This window comes from Melanostigma gelatinosum, assembly GCF_949748355.1.
Source record: "Melanostigma gelatinosum genome assembly, chromosome: 5".
NCBI classification, from domain to species: domain Eukaryota; kingdom Metazoa; phylum Chordata; class Actinopteri; order Perciformes; family Zoarcidae; genus Melanostigma; species Melanostigma gelatinosum.
Window position 1 is genome coordinate 5,450,276 of NC_136638.1, and position 26,601 is coordinate 5,476,876.

The 26,601-nt window shown below is 44.2% G+C and overlaps 1 protein-coding gene across 1 annotated transcript; it reads left to right on the forward strand.

The window, feature by feature from the left end:
• Window positions 1-3,339: 3,339 nt before the first annotated feature.
• On the forward strand, window positions 3,340-21,547 carry LOC306777385 (N-alpha-acetyltransferase 15, NatA auxiliary subunit-like). Its single transcript, XM_079268469.1, has 20 exons — window positions 3,340-3,956; window positions 4,576-4,660; window positions 7,788-7,892; window positions 8,140-8,297; window positions 8,507-8,641; window positions 10,357-10,510; window positions 10,740-10,859; window positions 11,540-11,635; window positions 12,444-12,550; window positions 12,629-12,701; window positions 12,873-13,042; window positions 13,155-13,307; window positions 13,656-13,784; window positions 14,222-14,435; window positions 15,333-15,526; window positions 16,221-16,329; window positions 16,483-16,581; window positions 18,451-18,594; window positions 20,060-20,157; window positions 20,479-21,547. Exons 1-20 carry the CDS (start codon window positions 3,903-3,905, stop codon window positions 20,686-20,688), a joined length of 2,607 nt encoding a protein of 868 aa, XP_079124595.1. The 5' UTR covers window positions 3,340-3,902; the 3' UTR covers window positions 20,689-21,547.
• The last annotated feature ends 5,054 nt before the right edge of the window (window positions 21,548-26,601 follow it).

Genomic DNA, 26,601 nt, shown 5'->3' on the forward strand with positions numbered 1-26,601 from the left:
AGTATAGGCAGCAAATCAACAGGATCAGGCAAATCTAAAAGTTATATTTGCTCCCTTTTTTCTTTTGTGCTGATCTGATCTCTGATCTGATCTGTGATACGATCCGAACCGTGAGCTTTATGATCCCTTGCACCACCACAAATAAACACAAGACAATCTGAAATAGATCAGCATGAAGGTGTACATTTCATGGAATTCGTAATCAACCATCTTCAAAGCAGCATGTGGGGGTTACCATGTCCAAATAACTTTATCTCACGACTACCACTGATCCTCTACCACAAGCACACCACATGCTCAAAACCTGTCTAAGATATATAAGATGAGACTGGGAAATACCACAAACAAGTGTAGAAAGTTATACTCCTGCTATATCCACCTCTACGACTGCACTTCTCAACTGCTTTTTTAAAATCTCCCACCAAAGTGTCAACTTACAGAGCACTCCTCCCTGCTGCTGTTTCTTTTCATGGCATCGATCACCCTCCATACCTCACGGTGACTCATCGCTCCACCCCTCTGACCTGGAAGAGGCACGTCATAAGAAGCACAGAAGGTCGAGGGCGCACACAAAATGATATCTTTTTTTTTTTCATGCTTGCTCATTCCTGTACTCAACTCTGCTTTTACAGGCTCTGTTTTTCATGCACAAGCTGATGTTGCTGTGGATTCTTAACATTTTACTTAAGTGTTGTCCTCCATGTTAGCGACTGTTTGGAGATAGTAGGTATTGTGCTCTCTCTCTCTCTCTGAATGTAGGTGTCTTCATTTTTGTGTGTTCTTAAAGCTGGTTTACAATTTACCTGGATATGTTGTCTTGTGTAAGCCGAGAACGGCTGTGTTAGGAATTTCAAAAAAATAAAATATTATATAGTGTAAATTTTGCTTCCGCGAGCAGAGATATTCTGCGCGGAGTGATGTAAAAGCGCTCGCCAAAGTAATATACGTGCACGGCTGCTCCTGGTGGACTCTGTGTTTACATCATGATGCTTGATGCTCAAACATGCTGAAAGTTGATGGACGATGTTTGCCTCATTTTGAATTATGTGAAGATATCGGCCATATTATCTGTTTTTGTTGCTGCTGACATTCCTCCTGATGCAAATTCCCCAGCATGCGCTACAGGAATACACTGCTGTGTTTGTTTTGTTAGGATACAACTGCATCCCTGTGTTGCATAATGACAATAAATTATCCTGAATCCCTGCTCCTTCCAGTATCAAGGCCACAATCTGAAGAAGCTCCCACTGCCAGGTCCTCCATCAGGCCCCCCCCCACAGCTATAATATGTTGGTCATGTATCACGATGTAGCTAACTTGAGTTGAGCTAAATGCAGTTGCTAACTGAGCCGTGATCTGTTTGGAGACCTTGACCGCAGTCATCCGTGTGCATGCTGGAATGTACTTCCGATCTCTGGCAAACATAAGTAATAAAGTACGATTGCCAGCTAGCTGTCAATCAATCTGCGGTTGCCCTGACAACAGTTCCAGACTCTTTAATAAAAATAAAAAAAATCACGATTTCTGTCAAACATTGTAATTTGAATAACTCCACGTACAAAGAATGAGGTCCAACAAAACAACCACACTAACTGTGAATGTGTGTGAACAAAATGAACATGACTCGTGTATATTTCACATGTTCGATTTTTTTATTTTACACAGAATTTAGAGCAGTGGAAACAGAAAGAAGCAGACAAACAGGTGCATCCCATAGACAGGACCTGACGACCTCCTAAAAAGGACAAGAAATGACAAGAGTATCACGTCTAAATGTGTTCATCTATTTATAGAACATACACCTTCACACTGGATGGCAGAATATACCAATAACGCTATATGGCATCAGATCATATATAGGCATAATGGTATACTGTCCGTTGATTATAGTAACATCTAAACAAACGAAACACTCACATACCAGCGTGCTGGGTTACTCCAGGCCATTCCTCACTTTGTACTCGTGTACATCCGTACTGTGCTGCTTGAAGAGCTGCGGGTGGAAGACGGACACCACAAGTCGTTTAATGGCACCAAGTCGTTATATTAGAACACTCTTCATATTCAACTACACTCCATGATCTATCGCCATCTGGAATTAAATAAAAGGAAATCTTAACAATATAAGAAAACCAATCTTTACTAGGACTGCTCTTTTAAACTACATGAATCAAATCAAGGAATGCTCCTTTTATGATGAGAATATCACACCATATAGCATGAGGACATATTTCATTGTTCTGCTTTGAAATAAGCACACAGTTTTTTTTGTCCTGATCTACTATGCTTCACTGAAAATCCAAAATGTGACATAGGTTTCTTTTTTTTCTTCTTTAAAAAAAAAATAAAACATTGCTGCCCTCTCCTGTCCCTTTGAGGTACAGTAAATGCTGAACAGTTGACCTGATACAATCTGCTGCATGATTCGAAAATAAAAGTATTTCATCTTGCCAAAAGACATGCAGGCCTATACATTTCTGAATAGGTCAGTTTGGTCTCCTTTCACTGAGACAGACATGAGCTCAATGGGCTGAGAACCCCTCCTGTGAATTAAACACCAAACTCTGACAACAACAAATGATCAGTGTTTAGAGATGATAATATGATGTGTTCATTTACCAGGCCCCAAAGGAGAGCAGATGTTCCAAAGGCAAAGCCCACTCTCAACCAGTTGGGGTTCCCACTGTCAGGCTTGGAGCTTGTGAATGCAGACCTGGATCCAACTGCAAGAAAAGAGAAAACAGCACAACATCATAAACAAGCACACTGACTGGACTTGAAACAGACATTAAGGGTCGCATCAAGATCATGGTTACAGGAATGGACCCTTGCAAACATAGAAGTAATTACTTGACAGCATGTATTTGAATTTGTTTTTACAAGAAGCAGGAGAGAAAGAAATCGCACAAATCCTGAAAGAAGTTTGGCGTGAATACCTATTCATACATGAGCGAAGGGTATAACGTGGATACTGATTGGATTACAATCCTTCCTGTTAACTAGACCAAACATAATAATAATACATTCGCAACAGCTGGGTAAACAATTTGGAAATCACTAACGTTAAGCTAAAAAACACTTTTAATGCGTAATTAATGGCGAGAAACCCGCCTGTGTGTGACTGCAGTGCTTACATGAAGCTAAGCTAAGGTCAGGCTTCAACATACACATACATCACAACGTTCACGTTGTGAACGGCGAGATAAAAAAAAACGTTATTCATAATCATATCCGTGAAAGGATTACGATTTTGTCCTAATCTTACTTTTGCCGACGAAAGCGGCTCCAGAGAATATCCTGTTGAAAGTCATTTTAGCTTCAGAGCAGCTTCCTTCATGCGATCTGCCACTCCGCAATCGATTAAACGCCCTGGAAGACTTGAGTAGCTGATCACAGAATCACCGATAAATCGCTAGGAGACTTATGAGAAAAACTAACAAACTAATAGCGTTTGGAATTTTAAACTCAACAAATGTCTGGACTTGACGATTGTAAAGCGATTGCATCTCGATTGACGTTATCCAGTTTTGGAATTTGGTTTGCAACTTTCGATACATCCACAGTGCACTGGACACAGTAGGCTACTACTGCCACATTCAACCTGCTACCATAGGACATGTTGTATTTGTTTTTATATAACCAGATACACGCGCTTAAATGTGAAGTTAAACATGTTATTCTTGTCCAAAGGCCATTAAGTGACACACAGCCCCGCTTGTCCGTGTTTGACACGCAGACTCAGAGCAGTCTGACCCGGAGGAGAAGCACATCGGCCATTTTGCTCGGAAGGGGGCCTCGGCTTCAACACGTGAGACGTTGGAGACTGACACAGCCCAGGATATCTGAACCCAAAGAGGATACTATTGATGTGTGACTCGACAGAGGCGTAGGAAGCCAGCACAATGCCCACAATCACTCTACCGCCGAAGGAGAATGCTCTCTTCAAGAGAATATTGGTAGGCTAAATGCCTGAGAAAGCGTTAGCTTGCTGGCTAATGCTAGTTTGCCAAGTAGCCGTCAGTTGTAGCAGTCAGAGCAAGTAGCTAGGAAGTCGCTCCTGAATTAACCCAAATATTGCAGTACACCAAACGCATTGTGCTGTTCACGTCTCTGTTATTAACGATTGGTTGTAATAATGAAACTAAGGAAACAGCAATTAATTGACTAACACCAGTCGTGTGGTGTCGTAGCTCTGCCATTGGCCTTAAAACACAAGTAAAGTACAACAGTAACAGAGCTGCTCGGCATGTACAGCAATACACAGCTTAGCGTTAAGTTAGGAGGGTAGTTGAGGGGTTAGTTTAACGTTTTTTAAAACATATTCGTCTACAGTGTCAACATTTGTAATCAACATAGTTCTCTCAATTGCTGTTCAGTCAGCGCTACAACAGTCCTGCTGACTGGACTATTTCCGCTGGTTGTCTGGAACACGGTGGTTTGCATTCAGCACTTACAACACTGCACATGTATTTGTGCACTTGAAGCCGACTGTCTTGAGGATCAGTGCAGCAGAGCGTTGCGGTCTGTTGTCCCTCAGACGCCCGGTGTGAAGTTTGCTCTGTCTGTCTGTTGCAGAGATGCTACGAACACAAGCAGTACAGAAACGGCCTGAAGTTCTGCAAGCAGATCCTGAACAACCCCAAGTTTGCTGAACATGGAGGTAAGACACCGAGATTAATGACGTACAGTGGAATGGTTCACTGTGTAATTTATGTTTCTGCACGTTCACACAACCTCCCTTCTCCGCTTGACAGTTGCACACACATTAAAATAAATGTGGATTGAGGTGAAATAGCCAGTCATCAAAAAACAATAGGTGTCCTAGCAACTTGAAGTAAAAACAAAAGTGTGTGTGTGTGTGTGTGTGTGTACACACACACGTCAGCTGTGGGTCAGAGGTAGAACAGGTCTACCTCTGATCTGAATATTAGCGGTTAGATTCCCGGCTCCTTCATGTGTGTGTGATAACGTTGACATATAGTGTTAAAGCGCTCTGAGCTGTCAGAAGACTTGAGAGACACAATACAAGTACAAGTCCACGTTGACCGTTGATGGCAAACAAATTGGTACAACAAAGCAAAACATTGACACAGCGGTCTTTTTAGAGTTAGATTGTAGATTGTTTTTAGGCAGATACAAGTACATATTGATATTTCTGTAACATAACAAACTGACATCCCTTAATTTAGCTTTTTTAAAAGAATTTTGACCAATATATATGTGCTGAGTGGATCATTTCTCAGTCCTCTCTGATGGATAAACTGTAATAGCATGGCTCTTTCAGTGTGTTGTTACTTATCAGTTGATGTGTGCAGTGATACTGATCATTGTGATGTAAGTTATGCTGTGTTCCATTGGGAGTTTTTAGTGGTTTAGTAGCAGGATTTCTAATAGTGTACCTGTTCTGCGGTTGTATTTTTTTCTCACGCCTGTTCCATTTATCTGGCCAGCTCGCTTCTTAAATACTGTGACGTAAACCGCGATGTTAATAAACAGTAGCTGAGTTCCCAGTGACATATTGTTCATCCAAAAAAATATGTTTTTACGCTTACTTGAGGTGTTTTTTTCCATTTGTGGAAAAATAGTTGATGGATTAAACGGATTATCTAAACGCCGAATATATTCTGACGTAGTGAACATTTACCTCTTATGACTGATCAGCTGTTTCTGCTGTTTGCATCTTCCCTGAATATTGTCATGACGCGTGAATGCTGGTGTTGGGAACGTAAAGGAGCGTGTTTGGGTTATCAGCATCTAAGAAACTAAATTCTTGACATCAATAGAATTATTGATGTAAGTAACAATTATTAATGATTATTAATAATAACGGGGACAGGGAACAATAACCAAACGATAAAACTAAGTCTCATCATTAGTATTCACTCACAATGTCAGTAGTCTGCGTACTATTACACATTCAGAGTAAAGTGAAGGTTTAAGCTCGAGCACAGACCACATATACAGTTATTATCACAATACGCATGCACAAAGTAATCACAGACAGCTGCTCTTTCAAATATAACAGAGTTCATTATGTTCTAATACTAATGATCTCGTCAACTAATATCTAAACTAACAACAACTATACATTCATGAGCACGCTATCTAAAATCAACAGACTATTGAGAGAGTGTGTGTGTGTGTGTGTGTGTGTGTGTGTGTGTGTGTGTGTGTGTGTGTGTGTGTGTGTGTGTGTGTGTGTGTGTGTGTGTGTGTGTGTGTGTGTGTGTGTGTGTGTGTGTGTGTGTGTGTGTGTGTGTGTGTGTGAGCGTGTGTGAGCGAGCAAAAGGGGGGGGGGAGCGAGGGAACAGCTCAGTGACGTGGGACGTGGTGACGTCTCTCATGCGCGGGACCCAAAATGGCGGGTAGCCCACAGGAGACCCGGTGTCTACATGCACTAGTAGCTGTTCAGCACGTAGCTAGATTAGCTCAAGGCTATATGTGTGTGTGTGTGTGAGTAAAACAGAAGGGAAAGGAACAAACAAAATGAAATAAAACAAGCGATTACGATCCTCTGCGCCGCGCAGGAGTACGGAAGATTGCTCTCTCAGCCCGGGGAGAGAACAGCGACTCTTTGTCTCAGCCGGCGGTTCTGCAACTTCGACCTCACTAAGCTGCTCGCTCAACATAGATCACAGTAGCATGGAATACACGCTACTTCTACACCACCCCAACGATCTCAGCGATCGTTAGTGTCGGCGATTATTAAGCATGCACCTCGTTATAAAAATGAACAGTACTTTAAGCACACAAACAAGATAAAATAAACACAAATGAACTCTCTCTAACTCTGCCCAGACTCTCTGTTGCCTTACGGTACGATTCAATCGTGGTGATTGAGGGGAGTCTTCTGGGGGGGGGGGGGGGTTTCTTTGGAGCGTCAGTGGGCTCGTGCAGCGGCGTCGGAAGCCGTGTTTCTCTCGGTAGGAGAGGCTCGCTGTCGTCTGGGTAAGGGACTTTCAGTGGCCGGAGCAGACGAAGCGCTTGGTGGAGAGTGGAAGTTCTCCGTCTCTCTTTCTGAAGGAGTCTTGCTCCTTCACTTCTGCAGGATTAAACGGGTTCGCTTCGTGGATGCGAACAAAGATAAAATAGACAGTTTGGTGAATTCGGCCAGCGAATATAAACTGTTAAACCTAGGATTTTGGTTAAAAAGAGGAGCACCGTTGGTGTGCTCCCTAGCTCGACGGAGGTCGAAGGGAAAAAGCCTTGAGGTGTGAGCTGCAGGTGGTTGCTGAACTACAGGGGTCCTGGGGTGTCTTGGCTCTCAGCCAATGAGATTGCAGCGGTGCATTCAGGTGACTTCAGGAACGCAGTTTTTTTGGGGGGGGGAGGAAATTCACACCCTAATGTGAAATTCCTTCAGAGGAGGTTTGCTCTCATCAAACAACAATCAGGATGAAACCTTAGCTTGCAAAAGGGAAGGCCTGACTCTCTTTGTTCTACAGCACATGTCGAAGCCATATCGTCAGATCCCAACACTGGTCTTCGTCTTCAGATGGCCAGAGCTAAATGTTTTGTTTCCGGTTCAAAAACCTACTTCTTCTACTCTGTTTACTGGCAGACCACTGCCATGTGTAAAGCATAGCCTAAGGCAGCCAACTACTGACCAAACCGTGCTGATGCACCTGATTTGCATTTCCTGTTTTACAGCATTTCAAAAGTTCGCCTAAAATTCGCTTCAATGATTCACTTCTTCAATTTAACGGAACACGGCCTGTGTCACTCTTGACAAGTCATGTCCCCGGATGTCTCACCCCTCTCCCTCCCACCCCTGCTTTGTGCTCCAGAGACGCTGGCCATGAAGGGTTTAACCCTCAACTGTCTGGGCAAGAAGGAGGACGCCTATGAGCTGGTGAGACGAGGCCTTCGCAACGACCTCAAGAGCCACGTCTGTATCCTTACATCAGCCCCTCAGGACAGCCGGGTTTCATTCAAATTCAGTGAAGCCCCACAGCAGCTGCATTCGCCCCGAAATACCTTGAACTTGCTCTTTAACGTCATTTCTGCTTCTGTAAAACACTCTGTGAATTCTTCTAGACATTTAATTTAGTTTGTGTGTGTGTGTTTACATTTTCAAGCACATGTGAAAACCCACATAGTGTGTGTGTCTGTTTTTATTTCCTGAACTCGCTCCTCCAGGCTGGCATGTGTACGGCCTGCTGCAGCGCTCCGATAAAAAGTACGACGAGGCCATCAAATGTTACCGCAACGCTCTGAAGTGGGACAAGGACAACCTGCAGATCCTGAGAGACCTCTCCCTGCTGCAGATCCAGATGAGGGACCTGGAGGGATACAGGGTGAGTGTGGCAGAGGGAGGAGGACGTGTGTAGGAAACAGATGAAGGGGACTCGAGGCGGGAGGTTGTGCAGGGTCATACTGTCACCCACGGTCCTGCATGAGGGGGGACATGAAGACCGAGGAGAGGCTGACAGAGCACTTCAAGTCAATGGTGGACGGGATTATAAAACCTACATTTTCTTGCCTTCACTTTGCTGTGCTATGACAGGAGACCCGGTACCAGCTGCTGCAGCTCCGTCCGGCCCAGCGGGCCTCGTGGATCGGATACGCTGTAGCCTATCACCTGTTGGAGGACTTTGAGATGGCCGCCAAGATCGTTGAGGAGTTCCGCAAAACGCAACAGGTAGGCCAGAGCTATAGACGACTCAACAGAAGCGTACACGTTTCTGTACAAACGTTCTACGTGCTTAGTAGACCCACTCTAACAACACTACATTAACATTACAGGGGTTGAGGCGGGGCAAAGGAGATATTCACCGTGGTCCTCAGTAATTTGACTTATTGTTATAGAGAGCTCCAGGATATGGTCTGTAGCAGACGGCGACATCCAAAAGCAGACGTCAAGCGAAGATACTGTGTGATGTATTTGAGTAAAAAACCATCCTCTCTTTTGTCAACACACAACAAAACGTATATCAGGAACGAATAGGGAAATATGGCAAGAAGGTTTATGCCGGCTGAGGTGGAAAAAAGGAGTGAAATGCGATAAAGTTCAATGGAAATCATGACGTCCGTGAAATTGTAGACTTCACTGTCCACTGAAACTTGTGCTTCAGTGTCATCTTCTTCCTCTCTGGGTTTTGTGACTGGAGACTTGCTGCCACCTACTGTTGAAGGAACCAACTCCTAATCATGGCTTTATGGTGGTGAATGGTGACGAGCATTTCTTGACATTTTCTAAATTGGGTTGAAAGCAGCTCGACACAGAAGAACTATGAAGGTTGTTGTTTTCTATGACTCGTGCTTAGTTTCCCATTTATTCCCGCCACAGCTTTGACTCGAATACAGTCTGCACAAACTGTATCACACTCAGTGATTCATAAGCATGAACATGACATAAGTCGAAAACAGCTTTATCGTAGTAGTACTATAGTGGTGGTGGTATAGAAATAGTAGGTTTGAATTCTTTGAACGACAAGTTGAAGTAAAATGTTACGACATGCTTTTTCTGCTGTCGGCTACTTTTGCATACGCCATTTTTAATAAACCAGATATTTGTCACTGAATTAGGACGGGGCAATATATCGATACTATACGGAGGCTACATATCGTCTCAGATTAGTAATGAAGGCATCAGTGTGGTCTTTTATTTACTATGTGCTGTGCTTGTGACTGGCCCAGGATCACTTCTGTTGTGCGTCCCGTTATGTTGTCAAATGGCATTTAATGTTTGCATATTCCATCCATATTTCATAAATACGTAGTGACATAGATGTAACAGTTGAATTCGTAACATTTCTTGTCCTCCTGTGCGCCCGTCTCTCGTCGGCAAAGAGAGACATGTTGCAGAGCTTTGGCAGAGAAACGTTGAACGCTTTGATGTCGAATCAGCTGTTCAGCAGGACCCAAACGTTGAGCCCACATTCTGTAGTTTTTATGAAAAATGATCTCTGATGTTGATGACGGTAATTTAAAGTCTGTCAAGCATCGGCAGTACTTGTTTGAGCCTTTGGCCTCGCTTAGAAGTTTTCGTGTGGACAGAGATATTTTGTAAGTCAAAGGTAATTATTTGTTTATTCTTTCCGAAGGGGGAGAATGTCCATCTTCAAAGCTATCTGTATACGTGTAGACAAGGCTCCGAGTCCTGGTTCAACTTCTCAAGTGTAGAAATGATCCTCTCTGTAGTGCCCACAAAAAACAGAATCCAACAGTGTGTGTGTGTGTGTGTGTGTGTGTGTGTGTGTGTGTGTGTGTGTGTGTGTGTGTGTGTGTGTGTGTGTGTGTGTGTGTGTGTGTGTGTGTGTGTGTGTGTGTGTGTGTGTGTGTGTGTGTGTGTGTGTGTGTGTGTGTGTGTGTGTGTGTGTGTGTGTGTGTGTGTGTGTGTGTGTGTGTCCCCAGACGTCTCCAGACAAGGTGGACTACGAGTACAGTGAACTGCTGCTGTATCAGAACCAGGTCCTGAGGGAGGCCGGCCTGCACAAGGAGGCCCTCGAGCACCTCAACAACTATGAGAAACAGATCTGCGACAAACTGGCCGTGGAGGAAACGAGAGGTGGGTTGATGCCGGCGGCGGCACTTAGTTGCTGTGTTAATGCAGAGGAGCTACGGAGGTTCTGTCGGTTCTCCAGCTCTCTCTGGACAGAACATGTGACGGAGCTAACAACACAATTGAGGTCGGCTAAGGAGCACTTTTGATATGTCAGTACCGCTTGATATTTTAGATTGAATGACCTGTGTAATGAAACCATTGTGCTCAGTTAATGCTGAAAGTGTGTTTGTAGGAGAGCTGCTGCTGAAGCTGGAGAGGCCTGATGAGGCTTCTGAGGTCTACAGAAGTCTCCAGGAGAGGAACCCTGAGAACTGGACCTACTACCAGGGCCTGGAAAAGGCCTTAAAGCCAGGTGAACACTACCCTCGGTCCACGCGATATGGTGGATTGACTATTGCTACTGTAGCTATTGAAGAGGGCCGTACCAGAACCACAATGATCTCAGAGTAACCAGTTAAGGGTGTATCCATTAAGATTGTGAAAGTACAGCTGATTCATGTGTATGCTGGGTTTAATACCTGAGCCCAATACACTGACTAAACAGCCGAGACTATGACTTAGGTTGACCACAATAACAGGGAGTAGAATGACTTTAAGACCCTGGAAACCAATCAATGTCATGACTTTAAATGAATGAGTGATGATATGAGAGGGTGACTGCTGTCTTTAAGAAGGTTTGGGGAGCATTCTTGTCCGTGACAGAAAGGCAGAGTGTGTGATGGATGGATATCATGTGCTAATGTGTACCTTTTTCTCTGTACGGGTTAAACATCAATATAAGAAAATACAAAGAAATGTAGTGATTTGACTTGTAAAATGAGATTGGGCTGATGATTTGAAGAATTGACTGTTCGGGGGGGAAGCCCTGATGTGTGTCCAATGAGTCTTTGGCGCCTCAGATGTCTGTTGCTGTAAATCAGCTGTGCTTGGATAGTACTTCTCCTTAGTGTGTGTGTGTGTGTGTGTGTGTGCGTGTGCGTGCATGCGTGTGCATGTGTGTGTGTGTGTGTGTTTCTGTTTCTGTTTCTCCAGGAAGTGTAGAGGCTCGTCAGAAGATTTACGAGGACTCCTGGGTGAAGTTTCCTAAAGGCCTGGTTCTCCGCAGACTGCCTCTTAATTTCCTCACAGGTAAACACAGTACAGCCTGCAGCACCACCATGCAGTCCGTCTCAATCTACTGTACGTCGTGCTTAGTGAGCAAATGCCCACGATGATTTGGAATATAATATCCATATTGTGACACAAACTCTCTAGCCTGTTAGAGGCCAGCTATTCCATCAGCAGTCTCACAGGCAACACCATACTCCCACTTAACTTGACAACTCTCCCCCTGAGACTAGTTCCAGGATGAACTACTTCTTTAACCCAAACCATCATCTTTTCTGAAACCTAGCCAAGTAGAATTAGTACCTAAACCTAAAGAAGGTTTGGTTTCTAAACCTTGCTGTGCCTCTATCTAGGGGAGTAGAAGCACACCATGACAGTAAGAGGCTGTTACCTCCTCAATACGAGTATTTATTACTTAATAATTCAACTAAGTTTCAGCTAACAATGAACTGCAACAATATAATGTGGGATTAACGAAGGCCAAAACAAGATCTATCTGACCAAAAGTACTGAACAAAATACACAAAAAACTTTTTAGCGAAGTCTGGCTCCCCGGCATCCAGCAGGCACCGGAGAACAGCGCATAAATGAAAATGTCGTTCATCCCTCCAGCTTCCATGCTATCTCAAACCTCAGTACCTGTCCACTTACTGGTGTGCAGAGTTGGCTCTTTTTATGTTCCAAACCCAAATGTTACCATACGTGTTCTATGCTCACTGAGTCTCACCACAGGTTCAAGAGGTGTGGGATCAAGCCATGTACACTACTGTCATCCTCCTCAATACAAGTCTCACGTTACTGTACCTCTACTGTGTGTTGTGCTGGGCAGGGGAGAAGTTTGGTGAATGTCTGGACAGCTACCTTAGGATGAACTTCAGTAAAGGCTGCCCCCCCGTCTTCACCACGCTCAAATCCCTCTACACCGACAGAGAGAAGGTACGCATGGAGACATCTCAAATAACCTGTGTATATATGTATGTAGATGTGTTCTTGACTTGTTTTCTTCCTATGCAGGTTGCAATCATTGAAGAACTAGTAGTTGGCTATGAAAGCTGTTTGAAGGCCTGTCGAATGTTTAGTGAAAACGGTGAGTGTGGCCTTTCTCTGGCCTCGATGTGTTTGTTTGATTTAGATTGCTCATACGTGTGGAGGCTGAAGCTCATACGTGTGGAGGCTGAAGCTCATACGTGTGGAGGCTGAAGCTCATACGTGTGGAGGCTGAAGTGCACACTGTGACTGTTGTGAAACGTGTGTGCAGATGATGGGAAGGAGGAGCCCCCTACCACCCTGTTGTGGGTCCAGTATTTCCTAGCACAGCACTTTGACTTCATAGACCAGCCGGGCCTCGCTCTGGACTACATCAACACCGCCATCGACAGCACGCCCACGCTCATCGAGCTCTTCCTCATCAAGGCCAAGATCTACAAGGTGGAGTAGAAACTCTGCACATTTGTATTCGGCTCTTGACTTTGATGGAACTGGACTGAGATCTGTTGTGTGTCATGAGCGTTCACACTGTCCCTGTGTTCTGTCCTTGCAGCACACGGGCAACATAAAGGAAGCAGCTCGGTGGATGGATGAAGCTCAGGCCCTGGACACTGCTGACCGCTTCATTAACTCCAAGTGTGCCAAGTACATGCTGAAGGCTGGCCTCATCAAGGAAGCAGAGGAGATGTGCTCCAAGTTCACACGGGTGAGTCAGAAGGGAACTTTATATATTACTATCATATAGTGTCGGCTGAAACTGGTAATCATCAGGTCGAAACAAGCAATTTGTTGCATTCACTCCGTTTCACTGGTTTTCTAATACTTGGAACAATCACTATGGGATGGAAACGTTGTTCACTGCTCCAGTAAATAGGATGGACCTTTGATACGACTGGGCAAACGGAGATATTTCTAGTTGGCTCAGCTCATAAAACCCTTTGGTTCAGCCAGAAAGCTAACGTTGGGATGTGAGAGATGATGTCACTGAGTTCAGTCGGGCGGTGTAACTTCCCATTGTATGAGCCGTGACAGTGGGTGTGTTTCTCTCTCTCAGGAGGGGGCGTCTGCAGTGGACAACCTGAATGAGATGCAGTGCATGTGGTTCCAGACCGAGTGTGCCTTGGCCTACAAGGCCATGAACAAGTTTGGAGAGGCCCTGAAGAAGTGCCACGAGATTGAGAGGGTGAGCCTCCACAACCTAATTTATATTCATTTTCTGTCCTCTATAATATCTTAACATTATTTAGGTGGAGCCTTCAAATACGTCCAGTGGCTTTTGCTCTTCTTCCTGCTCTATGATATCATTTATTTTCACTTGTTTTGTGTGCATCTTTAGATTGTCCCAAGCATACCTCCTTCCTCCAGAGCCCGGTCATAAAATAGTTCTTTTGATGCTGCAACACTCTTGCTGTGCCTTCAGTGTGATATCAGTGGGCCCCATGACTTCCGCTGTAAAACACAGAATATCACATTTATCTCTACCGAGACACTTGAGGTTATTATGAGGTGTTCTCCACCGCCGTCACTCCCATCAGAGGAGTTTCACATTCATTCTTTGAAAGCAGCCGATCTAAACGCAGGCATTCCCCTCTCACCCCCCCCCCCCCCCCCCTCCATCAGCATTTTGTGGAGATCACAGATGACCAATTCGACTTCCACACCTACTGCATGAGGAAGATGACGTTGCGCTCCTACGTGGACCTGCTGAAGCTGGAGGACGTGCTGCGGCAACACCCTTTCTACTACAAAGCTGCTCGAACCGCCATCCAGATCTACCTGGTGCTGCACGACAAACCTCTGGCCGACGACAACAAGGAGAGCCAGGCGGACACCGGTCAGTGCTATGTGTGTGCGGAAAAATCGATACAGCATAGTATCGCGATATTTTGCGTGGCGATATTATATCGATACATGGACGGCAACTGTCGATTTTTTTTGTTTTATAAACTATCACATTTGTATTTTATTTTTACAAAAATCAAATCAATTGCTCTTTCAGTCCACTAGATGGTGCTGAGTTGTTTTCTGGTGAGGTCAGCGTGATTGGTAGGAAGTTGGTCAAAACAAAGAGACATCTGGCCTCACAACGGGGTTAAACCTGCCAACAGCAGCCGGCTCATGGGGAGAGTGCAGCGCATAACTGTCTCTGCCCTCGACGTCCACGCATCACAAGTTATACTGAGTTATATAACTCTAATATCCTACTTATACAAGTTATAGTTCATAGACTGAGTCCACACGTTTGCGTTCAGTTAAGTTGGACTGTGTAGTAATACAAACAGTTCAGTTTGTCAGGTTCATGCAACATTTATGACATTGTTGGTCAGTCTGTCTGCTTGACAATAATATTCTGCTGCAATAAAAATGATTGAAGTGAGATGAACAGACTGAAAACTTTATCCTATCAGATAAAACATGTTGACAGTTTTCCTTTGGGGACATCATTTGAAGTTGAAAAAAGTAATAAATCGCAATATATGTTATCACAATACTCAGAATATCGCAGTATCGTGAAAGTATCGTGATATATCGCAGTATCGTGATAATATTGTATCGCGAGATCTCTGGCGATTTCCACCCCGACTAGGTAGTATGTAGGCTAGTTGTAGTTTCACTGTGAACACCGAGAGTAAAGTCAATTCCGATAGGAACAACACTAGTTTGCTGTCGGTGTGTCTTCAGAGCGTCACTGTGGATTCAAACGCACCGTTTTCTGTTTTGCTCTCTGTAGAGAATCTGACCGACAAGGAGCTGAAGAAGCAGCGCAACAAACAGCGAAGAGCCCAGAAGAAGGCCCAGTTAGAGGAGGAGAAGAAGAACGCGGAGAAGGAGAAACAGCTCAAGAACCAGAAGAAGAAGAAAGAGGACGACGATGAGGAGATCGGAGGGCCCAAAGAGGAGCTCGTACCAGACAAACTGGCCAAGGTGGGCTCCTCTTATCAGTTACTCCGCCATCACAGAAGCTTGTAGTAGCTGAGCTGTGTGAATACAGCGGCATCAAGGTGATGGCTGTGTGTTAGGGCTGAAAGTTACCAAAATGATCCCGCTTATTAGTGTGATTAGTATTATTAAGGCTAAGTTGTTAATAACTTTGGGCCTAAGTTAGCATGTGCACTTTGTTTAGCTAACGTCAGCCAGCACTATCTCTGTTAAAAGCGTGACGGCAGGTAATAAATACCCAGGGAGCTGCAGTGATGTCACATGCTACATGTCATGACTTGTGTGTATTCTAGCTAATAGTGTCGGCTGGATCACTGAGTCCTATATTTACCTGACTCTGACAGGCCATGTCATTGACTTCAGCGCTTACAGTCCTACTCATAAATGAATATGCTTCTAGTTGCAGCCTAGTCGGTGCTGATATCTTGGTTTATGCATCACAATGTAGCTCTGTGGAGTGGAGCTGTATGCAGCTGCTGAACAGAGACCAATAACAAGGAAAACATAGATTCAGATTAAATAGAACCAGCACCAAAGCAACCAGAGTGCTGTCACGGCGACGTACGGACTCCTCCGTTTATATCGCCCTCCAGAGTTTTAACGGAGGCAGATTCCTTTTTCCCCGTTGGAATGTTCCCAGTGGTGTGACGTGTACCGCGTTTGCACTTGTTTTCACCAGGCAGAGAATCCTCTGGAGGAGGCGGTGAAGTTCCTGATCCCTCTGAAGAACCTCGTGCGCAACAAGATCGAGACTCACCTCCTGGCCTTCGAGATCTACTTCAGGAAAGGTCCAACCAGCACTGCCAGCCTGCGTTTCTCCGTGTTTCATGCACTCTTTTAAAAAAATATTCTGTCTCATCTTTAAGATTATTTAGGATCTCTGGTGTAACCGCATCATTACTTGTTGAACGAACATTCTCTTTTGTCTTTTCTTCCCTCAGAGAAGTACCTGTTGATGCTTCAGGCGATAAAGCGGGCTGTAACCATAGAGCCCTCCAACCCATGGCTGCACCAGTGTCTGGTGCGCTTCTTCAAAGGAGGTAGAGATGCTCTGATACCGCTTTACCCCAATGTGCTTATTGGCCGACACAGAGTACTGATCCGATACCTTAGATCAGGGGTCTCAAACACCCGGCCCGCCACGTCATTTTATGTGGCCCGCGAATCCGCCAGCAAAAAAAAAAGAATTTTATTTTTATTTCTTTTATTTTTTAAGTTAGACTAATAATAATAAAAATATCCCCATAGTCCAGGGGTGTCCAAACTTTTTTCAAAGAGGGCCAGATTTGATAATGTGAAAATGCCCAAGGGCCAACAGTCCCTGCTGACATTATTTTAAACAATACAAGTAGCCTATACATACATTGTTATTTAATCATTTTATTTGCAATGACAGAAAATAGCAATGTAACCAAATGTAAGCATTCATGTATGAACAAATCGCAACAACTATTCTGCCTTTCTTTCACATCTTGAAAGTCAGATAACACAAAGAACAAGCCATCTAAAAGCTAATTACATAGGAACCGATCAATATTCTCACCTCAAGACAATCTTAAATATGACTTAGTGAGGGTGATGAAAAGTTGTCTAACATTTAAATTCAACACACATGAAACAGGCTCACGAAAAAAATCAAGTTTTTCTTAGTATCTGATGATCGCTCTTCAGTGTTACGAGCCAGGCAAACATTAGCAAACTCTGTCTTCTTCTCGGGGCAATTATGTTTTCTGCTATTTTCATAACACCGTCTTTGATAAACTCACATTCCGTAAAAGGTTTCTCATGTTTAGCAATTACCACGGCCACTTGTAACTTACTTTGATGATGTTTTCATGTGAAAAGCACCGCTCGCCGTGCCTCTTTACATTATATTCCTTAAACAAGGCAACAGTCTCATGACAAATTAGGGAGACACAGTTGTTTTGGTTTTCGGTGAAAAAATATTGCGATCTCCACCTCCTGGAATCGGTGGCCCTCATTATCGACTTTCCTTTTTTACTTGCCGTAGACATGACAGTTCAAGGGTCAGAGTAAATTTCAAACAGACAGACAGTTACAGAGTGGTGCTGCCACCATGAGGTAAAAAGAGGTATTGCATGTTGAATTTGTATGATTTATTCATTCCGTTTTGACTGTGCTGGCAGGCCATAAATAATGCATTTTAAGACAGACGGTGCGGGCCGTATAAAATCTGACCTCGGGCCGTTATTGGCCCGCGGGCCGGACTTTGGACATGCCTGCCATAGTCGAAATTATGAGATAGAAAGTCGAAGTTATTAGATAGAAAGTCATAACGATGATAGAAAGTCATAATTCTGAGATAGAAAGTCATAATTCTGAGATAGAAAGTAAAAAAAATGAGATTGAAAGTCCAAAAAATTAGATTGACAGTCAAAATTATGAAATAGAAAGTAAAATGATGAGATACTTAAACAGTTAGAAGCATCTCTTTGGCTGGTTACTGTACATTTAACATGGAAATGTATTGTGAGCACATTGAAGACTATTTTAAACTGTGAATGCAGAGAGTTATTTAACAACATGTTACGAGTAGTTACATTTACAACCGGCCCTTTGTGAGCGACCATGATGCTGATGTGGCCCGGAGTGAAAATGAGTTTGAGAGCCTGCCTTAGATGCTGGTTTCAGTATCGGAACAAGAGGTTATAATCCACACTGAGCTGATGTTTCATCGCATATTACTGGGGCTGTGGGGGAGGGGCTTCAAAGTGACTTGAAGAGTGGGAAACATTGTGCGATCAAAGTGGGAAACCTTTCTGTGTGGTATAGGTCAAGTATACAGTCATTCACTCATGAGTCTGTGGGCGTTTCCTCAATAGTGCGACGTGCCTCAGTGTGAGCTACGATTCATAAAGGTCCTTTATTGTGTGTGTGTGTGTGTGTAGTGCGTGAGAGTGCAGACCTGGCGGAGGCAGTGAGGGAGGTGCTGAAGCAGGAGATCTCCAGGCTGTTTGGAGAGAGCAACCCTCAGAGCTTCAACAAGAACTACCTGAGTCAACACTCCAGCTCCATCCCACACCGACTGGCCGGTAAGCAGAACGAACACACACACACACACACACACACACACACACACACACACACACACACACACACACACACACACACACACACACACACACACACACACACACACACACACACACACACACACACACACACACACACACACACACACACACACACACACACACACACACACACACACACACACACACACACACACACACACACACACACACACACACACACACACACACACACACACACACACACACACACACACACACACACACACACACACACACACACACACACACACACACACACACACACACAGTGATACCTCTCAGGACATCTACAGTTTCAGTGGAAACTAGATGAAGCCGCCACCTTTGGACCACCATTGAAGCAGGTGATAGCCGGTGTCCAGCAGGGTCCACATGCCCCTCCCCGGAACCTGCGGTCTTCAGACTCTGGCCTGCTTGCCACCACCCGCACCAAACTGCGAACCTTCAGGGACAGAGCTTTCAGTGTGGCAGCCCCCACCCTCTGGAACTCTCTCCCTGCGGTGATCCGCAACATCTCCACTCTGGACGCCTTCAAAAGGGCCCTCAAGTCCCATCTGTTCGCCAAGGCTTTCGGCCCCTAGTTTACTTGTTCTGTTTTTCTGACTGTTTGTCTAAACTGTTTGTGTCTAAACTGTTACTCTTGTAAAGCGGCCTTGGGTCCCCTGAAAGGCGCTATATAAATTAAAGTTATTATTATTATTATTATGAAATGAGCATCACTCGGATGTTCATATTCAATGAGGGAAAAGGAATTTATGTGAACATAAAACTTTTAAAATATTGAACAATTTTTGTTTTTCAAAGAAAAAACATTTTAAACATCAACGTTTTATTCCCAGTAGAGTCTTACAGGGCTTGTGCTGTCATATAAAGCTGAAAAAGTCATGGATGTCGAATATAACAATTTCAAGGCCAGGAGAAAAATACATAAACCCAGAAGGTTTTGTAAAAGTAATGACGCTGTGCTCCTTCCTCCGTCCTCTGTCCTCTATCCTCCTCCCTCTGTCCTCCATCCTCTGTCCTCTATCCTCCTCCCTCTGTCCTCCATCCTCTGTCCTCTATCCTCCTCCCTCTGTCCTCTATCCTCTGTCCTCTATCTTCCTCCCTCCGTCCTCTGTCCTCCTCCCCTGTCCTCCATCCTCTGTCCTCTATCCTCCGTCCTCCTCCCTGTCCTCTGTCCTCCCTCGTGCTCTCTGTCCTCCTGTCCTCCTCCCTCCCTCCTCTCCCTGTCCTCTGTCCTCCCTCCCTTCACTTTATTTTGTCAACATTAAAGTATTTAATTCAGACTTGTGTTGGGTTAAAAGTGTTACAGGTGGACCTAGTGTGATTACCAATGTGACCGCTGTATAAAACAGATTTTTGACCAACATGATTAGCATGAGGAGGTGCTGTTGTTCAGAGTGTCTCTGTGTTGCATCCCCAGCTGCTAAGATGATGGTCCACCTGGAGCCTCTCTCTGATCAGATGGCCTGTGAGATAGCCACGGCCCTGGACGAGTCACTGTCTGGAAGAAGCATCCAGGTATGGGATCAGTTATTAAAAACCATACAACAATGTAAAAGGATAACATCTAGAATATGTGACGGTTTACACTGACTTCAGAGCAGCTGAAATTACTTTTTTTGGGCAGTGATAAAAAAAGCTGCTATAATCAAACAACAAAGGGATGTGTATCTGCCAATATGGATCATCAATTAGTATCACTGGCAAAATAACGTGATCAGGGATCTCTAGGAGTTCTATTTGCTCCTTGTGTCTTTTGTGCTGTGAGCCATGAGTTTTCTGATGCGGTTCTTTAGGTTCAAGACATCCAGACTGACTGCTTGTGTGTCTGTGCTGCAGATCTGTACTCAGGTGCTGGAGGCTCTGCGTGACGGACAGCTGGGCGAGGGCCAGCAGAAGGCTGCTGAGGCTTACCGAGTGGCCTGCCATAAGATCTACCCCTACAGCCTGGCCTTCATGCCCCCCGGTTACCAGGACAACAACGCCACAATCAGTGCCAACGGAGACCTGTCGGCAGGAGAGCACGACGACGTGGCCAACGACATGTGAGCTGGGACGAGGAGGAGATGCCAACACGCTGCCAGACGCCTTAGTCTGCCAACACCCCCCCCCCCCCCCCCCCGGGCTACGGCCCCTGCATTGCACTGATCTGGATGGACTGAGTGCCACAGAAGAGACAGGAAAGGGAGCTGGCACATGGAGGCAGGTCGACGCCCATGGAACTTTTTTAAATTCTAAAAAAAGGCCCCGTGCACATTTGTTCTGTAACTGAGGGAAAACCCAGATACATCCGCTCTGGAGAGGCAATAGAGGATCGTGGGAGATGTGGACCTGGACGGCTCCTTTAAACACAGTCTAAGTTTTCTATGACTCCCGTGTTTTCATGCCATGTCCTTCTTGTAGGTGCATCTGCTTCTCACCTTTTTAAAAGTAATTTATACATTACAAACTGACAAATGGATCAATAAAACAATGTTTCCAAAATCAAAAGGTACCATTGTGCTGGTGGGAGTGTTGTTGAGAGTATGAGCCGCTATTTACCAAAAAACAAGTTCTATGCTCTGCCACACGAGGGCGCTGTCCGCTCCCAACACGTAACGCTAACTGGAGAGTAGGAGTAGAGCACATGCAGGCCGGGACTGAACGTGTTTGAGTGACACACAAGACATCCTGCTGATCCTTTCACTGCTCTGCGTCTGTTTACGTTGATGGGGAAAAGCTGTGAGGCATCCCATGAAAACCACTTTCCAACATGTGCGAGTCCGACTGAATTCAGCTCACCGTCGACCTGCTCTTACTTATCTACCGTCAAGAAGTTCTGAATAAAAGTAGTTTCCTGAAGGGGACTTGTTTTAATGGATTGCACTGGGGTTAGTGGTGAAACGGACCACTGCTGGTCCGTGATCTGTACTGATCCCCCACTGAGAAACTTGAATACACATAGATGTTTGAAGATGTTTTCACAATAACATCGACAGATATTAGAGATGAATTATGAGCTGTTTACACTGTAGCTCTCAGCAGCTTATAATACATCATTAAAACTACTAATGACAAGATTTGTTTTAGTCAATAAAATACAATCTTTTATTTCCTTATTTGAATTGTGTGTTTATGAAGGAAAATAAACTCGATAGATATGTTAAACGTAACATACATGACTATCATTTGATGGTTTACTGACTTCAGAACGGTTGGAATGGTTTCTTCGAGCCTTGTAGACCAGCTGATCCAGCACCATGAGTTTTATAATCTGTTTCACCACTTACCTGACAGACCGATTCATTGGTAATCAGAGCCTGTCTGTTCCTCAGACACTTACGGTAGTTAACTGCTGCGTGTCGTCGTCTGAAGAAAGTTTAGAGGAGAGAACAGGAAGCAGTCCTCCTGCTGGACTAACTCCAGGTTGTGTCCACGGCCTCGTCTGTCCAGTGTTCCTGAGAGTGTAGTCCTGATTCTCTCTTTAGAATCCTCCAGCAACATGTCTGCTCTGTGTGAGCCCTGAGGAAGACGTGAGCCGCGATGCAGAGACGCCAGAAAAACTCCAGAAACCCTTTTCCAACAGTAAATGCAATAAGTGTACAAGTTATCAATACTATATCATATAACTAATATGCCCAGTCACACTGATGAGATGCTGAGTCCAAGCTTAAACATGTTATAACTTTCTACTCATTTAATTCAGTCTAGTTTTGCTACACACGTATTAACAGATATTCCAAAATATTTAAATTAGAATAAAATATAACTAAGAGAGCAACCTATAAAAGTAGCTCTGAAGAAGAAATGAAATATTCTCACTGATATCACAGGTGCTCTGTAGACTGGTAGCAATAATGTTGTGGGTGCTGTTAATCACCCTTCACAGTGCACGGGAATGAACGCTGCGCTGATGGCAGCTACAGCATCCTGATGGAGGTGTTCTGTCCCACAGCGAGGGCTGAGGACACGGTCCTCTGTGGATCTGTTGGCTCTGTGTGCATTCAACTGCTGGCTTCATTCAAATGGTCAGCTGTGTTTTCCTTTACTTGATTATGATTTGTTAATCGTCTGTTGTGCTCTTAACGTGACACATTCGTTGACCTAATCTGACCCCTAACCCAGTGACATCACTGCTGAACTCGTCCAGTGTGGTTGGGCACCGCCTCCTTTTACAATAACTAAACGCAGCAATAACTGTCTCATGTTCTATGACGGGGGCTCATTGTAATAGTATTTATTCTTCATCATTTATTTTTACATTACCAATAAATACCCTGGAGTTTTTTTTCAAGACACAACCATCCGCGCCACACAGTTTGATGTCTGTTCTACTATTCTATTTCTATGGAGAGCTCCCTGTCTCACATGGCACATAACTAATGTCCGCTGCCTGTTGTATGTATTTATGTCTTGTGATATCCTTATCCACAGCCCTGTGGTTTTCCTGCCTTTTGCATCTTTATTGTTTATTATATTTGTGTAGTTTGTATTAACATGCTTTGGCATGATTGATTGTATTATGCAGTCATGCCAAATTTCTTGAAAGTGAAGTTGACAGAGGGAGGGAGTCGTGCAAAACTGAACTGATGAAGAAAGTTCTATGCTGTAATGAAAGCAGCACATCATACCCACGACCCTCATTCAGTACAGCGCTACGGTAAGTGTGTCTCCACTGTAGGTATGATCCACATGAAACTACTACCATCATTATCATAATTCTACATACTGTATGTATCTTCTTTGTTCATTGGTTTGAGAACAAAGTCCACATCTTTTGAGAAAAAAATACCTTATTTTTTGAGGAAAGTTATAATTTTGAGTTACAAAAATCATGAAAAGGACAGAATTTGGTAGATTATGTTTGGATTGTGCAGGGACAGTATATAACAGGGTTAGTGTGCCTGCTTTTCCAGCTATGCTTTTAACTCATTTATATGTTACTGAGCTGTTTCATCGATAGCAATGCATCACATTGTATATGTTTATCATATGCTTTGTATGAAACAGCTCATTGGTAAATTTGTCACATAACGCATAGTATCTCTCTCTGAAATCTAGTGAAGTAGAAGTATAAAGTCACATGAAATGGATGTACTCAAGTAAAGCACAAGTAGCTGAAATGGGCAGTACATTACTTGAGTGAATAAACTTTCCACCACAGTAGAAGTTTCTCTTTGAACCACTCTGCTGTAACCGGCATTCAAGATGACTCTTATTTATCTGGTCATGTTACCCTGAAAATAGCCCAGTGCTGGTGGAGGAGGTGAATATTTGGAGTAATTTATGTCACATAAAAGTGGTCTAATTATGCAATATGCAGGGTTTTTGTCTCCATTGCCTCAAGGTGGCAGGCCAGCCTCGGAAATGAGGGGAGATGATAATATAGCGCTCTACTTCCCAGACGCTGAGAGAGAGAGAGAGAGAGAGAGAGAGAGAGAAAAGAAACAAAGAAAGTGAGCCATGACAGAGAAGAGATGGAGAGATAACAGGGAAGGAGGCAATTGGTGGGAAAAAGAGAGAAAGAGACATGGAGAGTCACAGAGATGTGGAAAACTGAGACACACAGGGACAGAGACACACAGGGACAGAGACATATACGATACTGGGACAGAGACATATACGATACTGGCACAGAGACACACAGGGACAGAGACACATACGATACAGGGACAGAGACACACAGGGACAGAGACACATAAGATACAGGGACAGAGACACACAGGGACAGAGACACATACGATACAGGGACAGAGACACACAGGGACAGAGACACATAAGATACAGGGACAGAGACACACAGGGACAGAGACACATACGATACAGGGACAGAGACACACAGGGACAGAGACAGATACGATACTGGCACAGAGACACACAGGGACAGAGACACATACGATACTGGCACAGAGACACACAGGGACAGAGACATATACGATACTGGCACAGAGACACACAGGGACAGAGACACATACGATACAGGGACAGAGACAGAGACACACAGGGACAGAGACATATACGATACTGGGACAGAGACACACAGGGACAGAGACACATACGATACAGGGACAGAGACACACAGGGACAGAGACACATACAATACAGGGACAGAGACACACAGGGACAGAGACATATATGATACAGGGACAGAGACACACAGGGACAGAGACACATACGATACAGGGACAGAGACACACAGGGACAGAGACATATATGATACTGGGACAGAGACACACAGGGACAGAGACACACAGGGACAGAGACATATACGATACTGGGACAGAGACACACAGGGACAGAGATGTTTTTGTTTTATTTGGCAGCCAGAGGATTTACAGAAGACAATTACTTTTACTCGCGCCTGCTTGACAATTAGACATCACAACAAAATCAAGTGGTCGTGGGAAAGAAACTAACAAGCAAGCAAAAAACGAAAACACCCAGCTTCAAATCTATTGCCATCGGATCATCGCCATCAAGACGGCCATCATATTCTCCGCAGGAATGTTTACTTCTCCATTATGTGTTCATCAATTACACTAGTAATGGAAAAAAAATCAATACATGAAATGATAACAATGGAAGCATGCTCCTTCAGTTAAATCTGAACACATGACATGTGATTCTATGAATACCTGATTGACTTTAGTGTCAAAGTGTTCCAGTTCAAGGTGTCTGTACAAACACAGGTACACTGCAAACAGCTGATCATCTGGCGTTGTGTTGACAAATACAGGCTCAAAGAAACAGAGAGTAGCACCTGTAGCTGACATCAGAGCAGCATATCTGAACAGGATCTGAAAATGAGGAGTCATTTTTCATAAGATATCATAGGAACGGTTGTATGAGGACATGCTGACTGCCTCGGGCTGACTACGATTTTCCTCTTAAAGTTGGAGCAGCTGGTGGGGTTTTGGTGATAAGCAGGTAGGTGATAGGTGTCTAGCTCACTTAAAGTCTTTGTTTCATCAACGTTTCGGTTAATCTATACATTTAACAGTTATTCTGTACATTCTTGTACAGTGCCTTGAGATCCTTTTCTGAATACAATACACATTTTGAGTTGTATTAGCATTTATGGTATCCGTATTCGTTTGTTGCACTTATTGTATTGGTTTGTTTCTGCACTGTGCTCTTGCTCTGGTTTATGCTCTTAGATGCTTGTTTATGAAAAGAGATGCACTTGTGACTTCTGGTGACTCGTAGTTCTCTTGAACACCGATGTTGAATGCACTTACTGTAAGCCGCTTTGGATAAAAGCGTCTGCTAAATGACGAATGTAATGTAATGTACATTTTAACGAGTGCTCCCAGTCATGAAATACAAAGAGTGGACTTGTGATGAGTGAATTCTGCAGACAGCGTGTGAGCCTCCCACTGTTCAGTGTTGTTTTCATGGCCTTGGGCGGCTTTCACTGATGTCAGAGCTGGTTATTCTTTTTCAAACTGGCAATCACAGCCAGCATGACTGTCCCAGTGGGCTTGCCACTCAGCCCGCTGAGTGAAACACCATTTTGCAAACCCAGAGTGACAAATTACCAAGCTGGGACAGTCACAGTGAATTCACAATGAACACAAGGCCACATGTCCAAACATCCCACTCTATAACGTCCTGCAAATAACCGCATCTGTGTTAAATGCTGAGAATTAAGAGTGACTGAGAGTTGAAAGAGTAATTGGAATCCTGTAAATACGAATACCAGTCTTCTATTTCCCCTCCTCTCTTTCTGTCCTCTTCCTCTCAGCTTTATCGCTCAGCTTTATCGACACGCAGCACAATGCAGGAAATCCATTCCGTCACCGATCCACGAGGAAAATCATTGAAGAATTCAGGGTGAATTGATTGGCTTTAGGGAGCCAATCTGCCAGGTTTTGAATAGAAGTCTAGAGTATATTACAAAGTCCCAGCGGTCTAAAGTTGATGAGGCCACAATCAGTCCTGGCACTCATGGTCACACACTGAGAATAATCCCGCCAGAGGTGA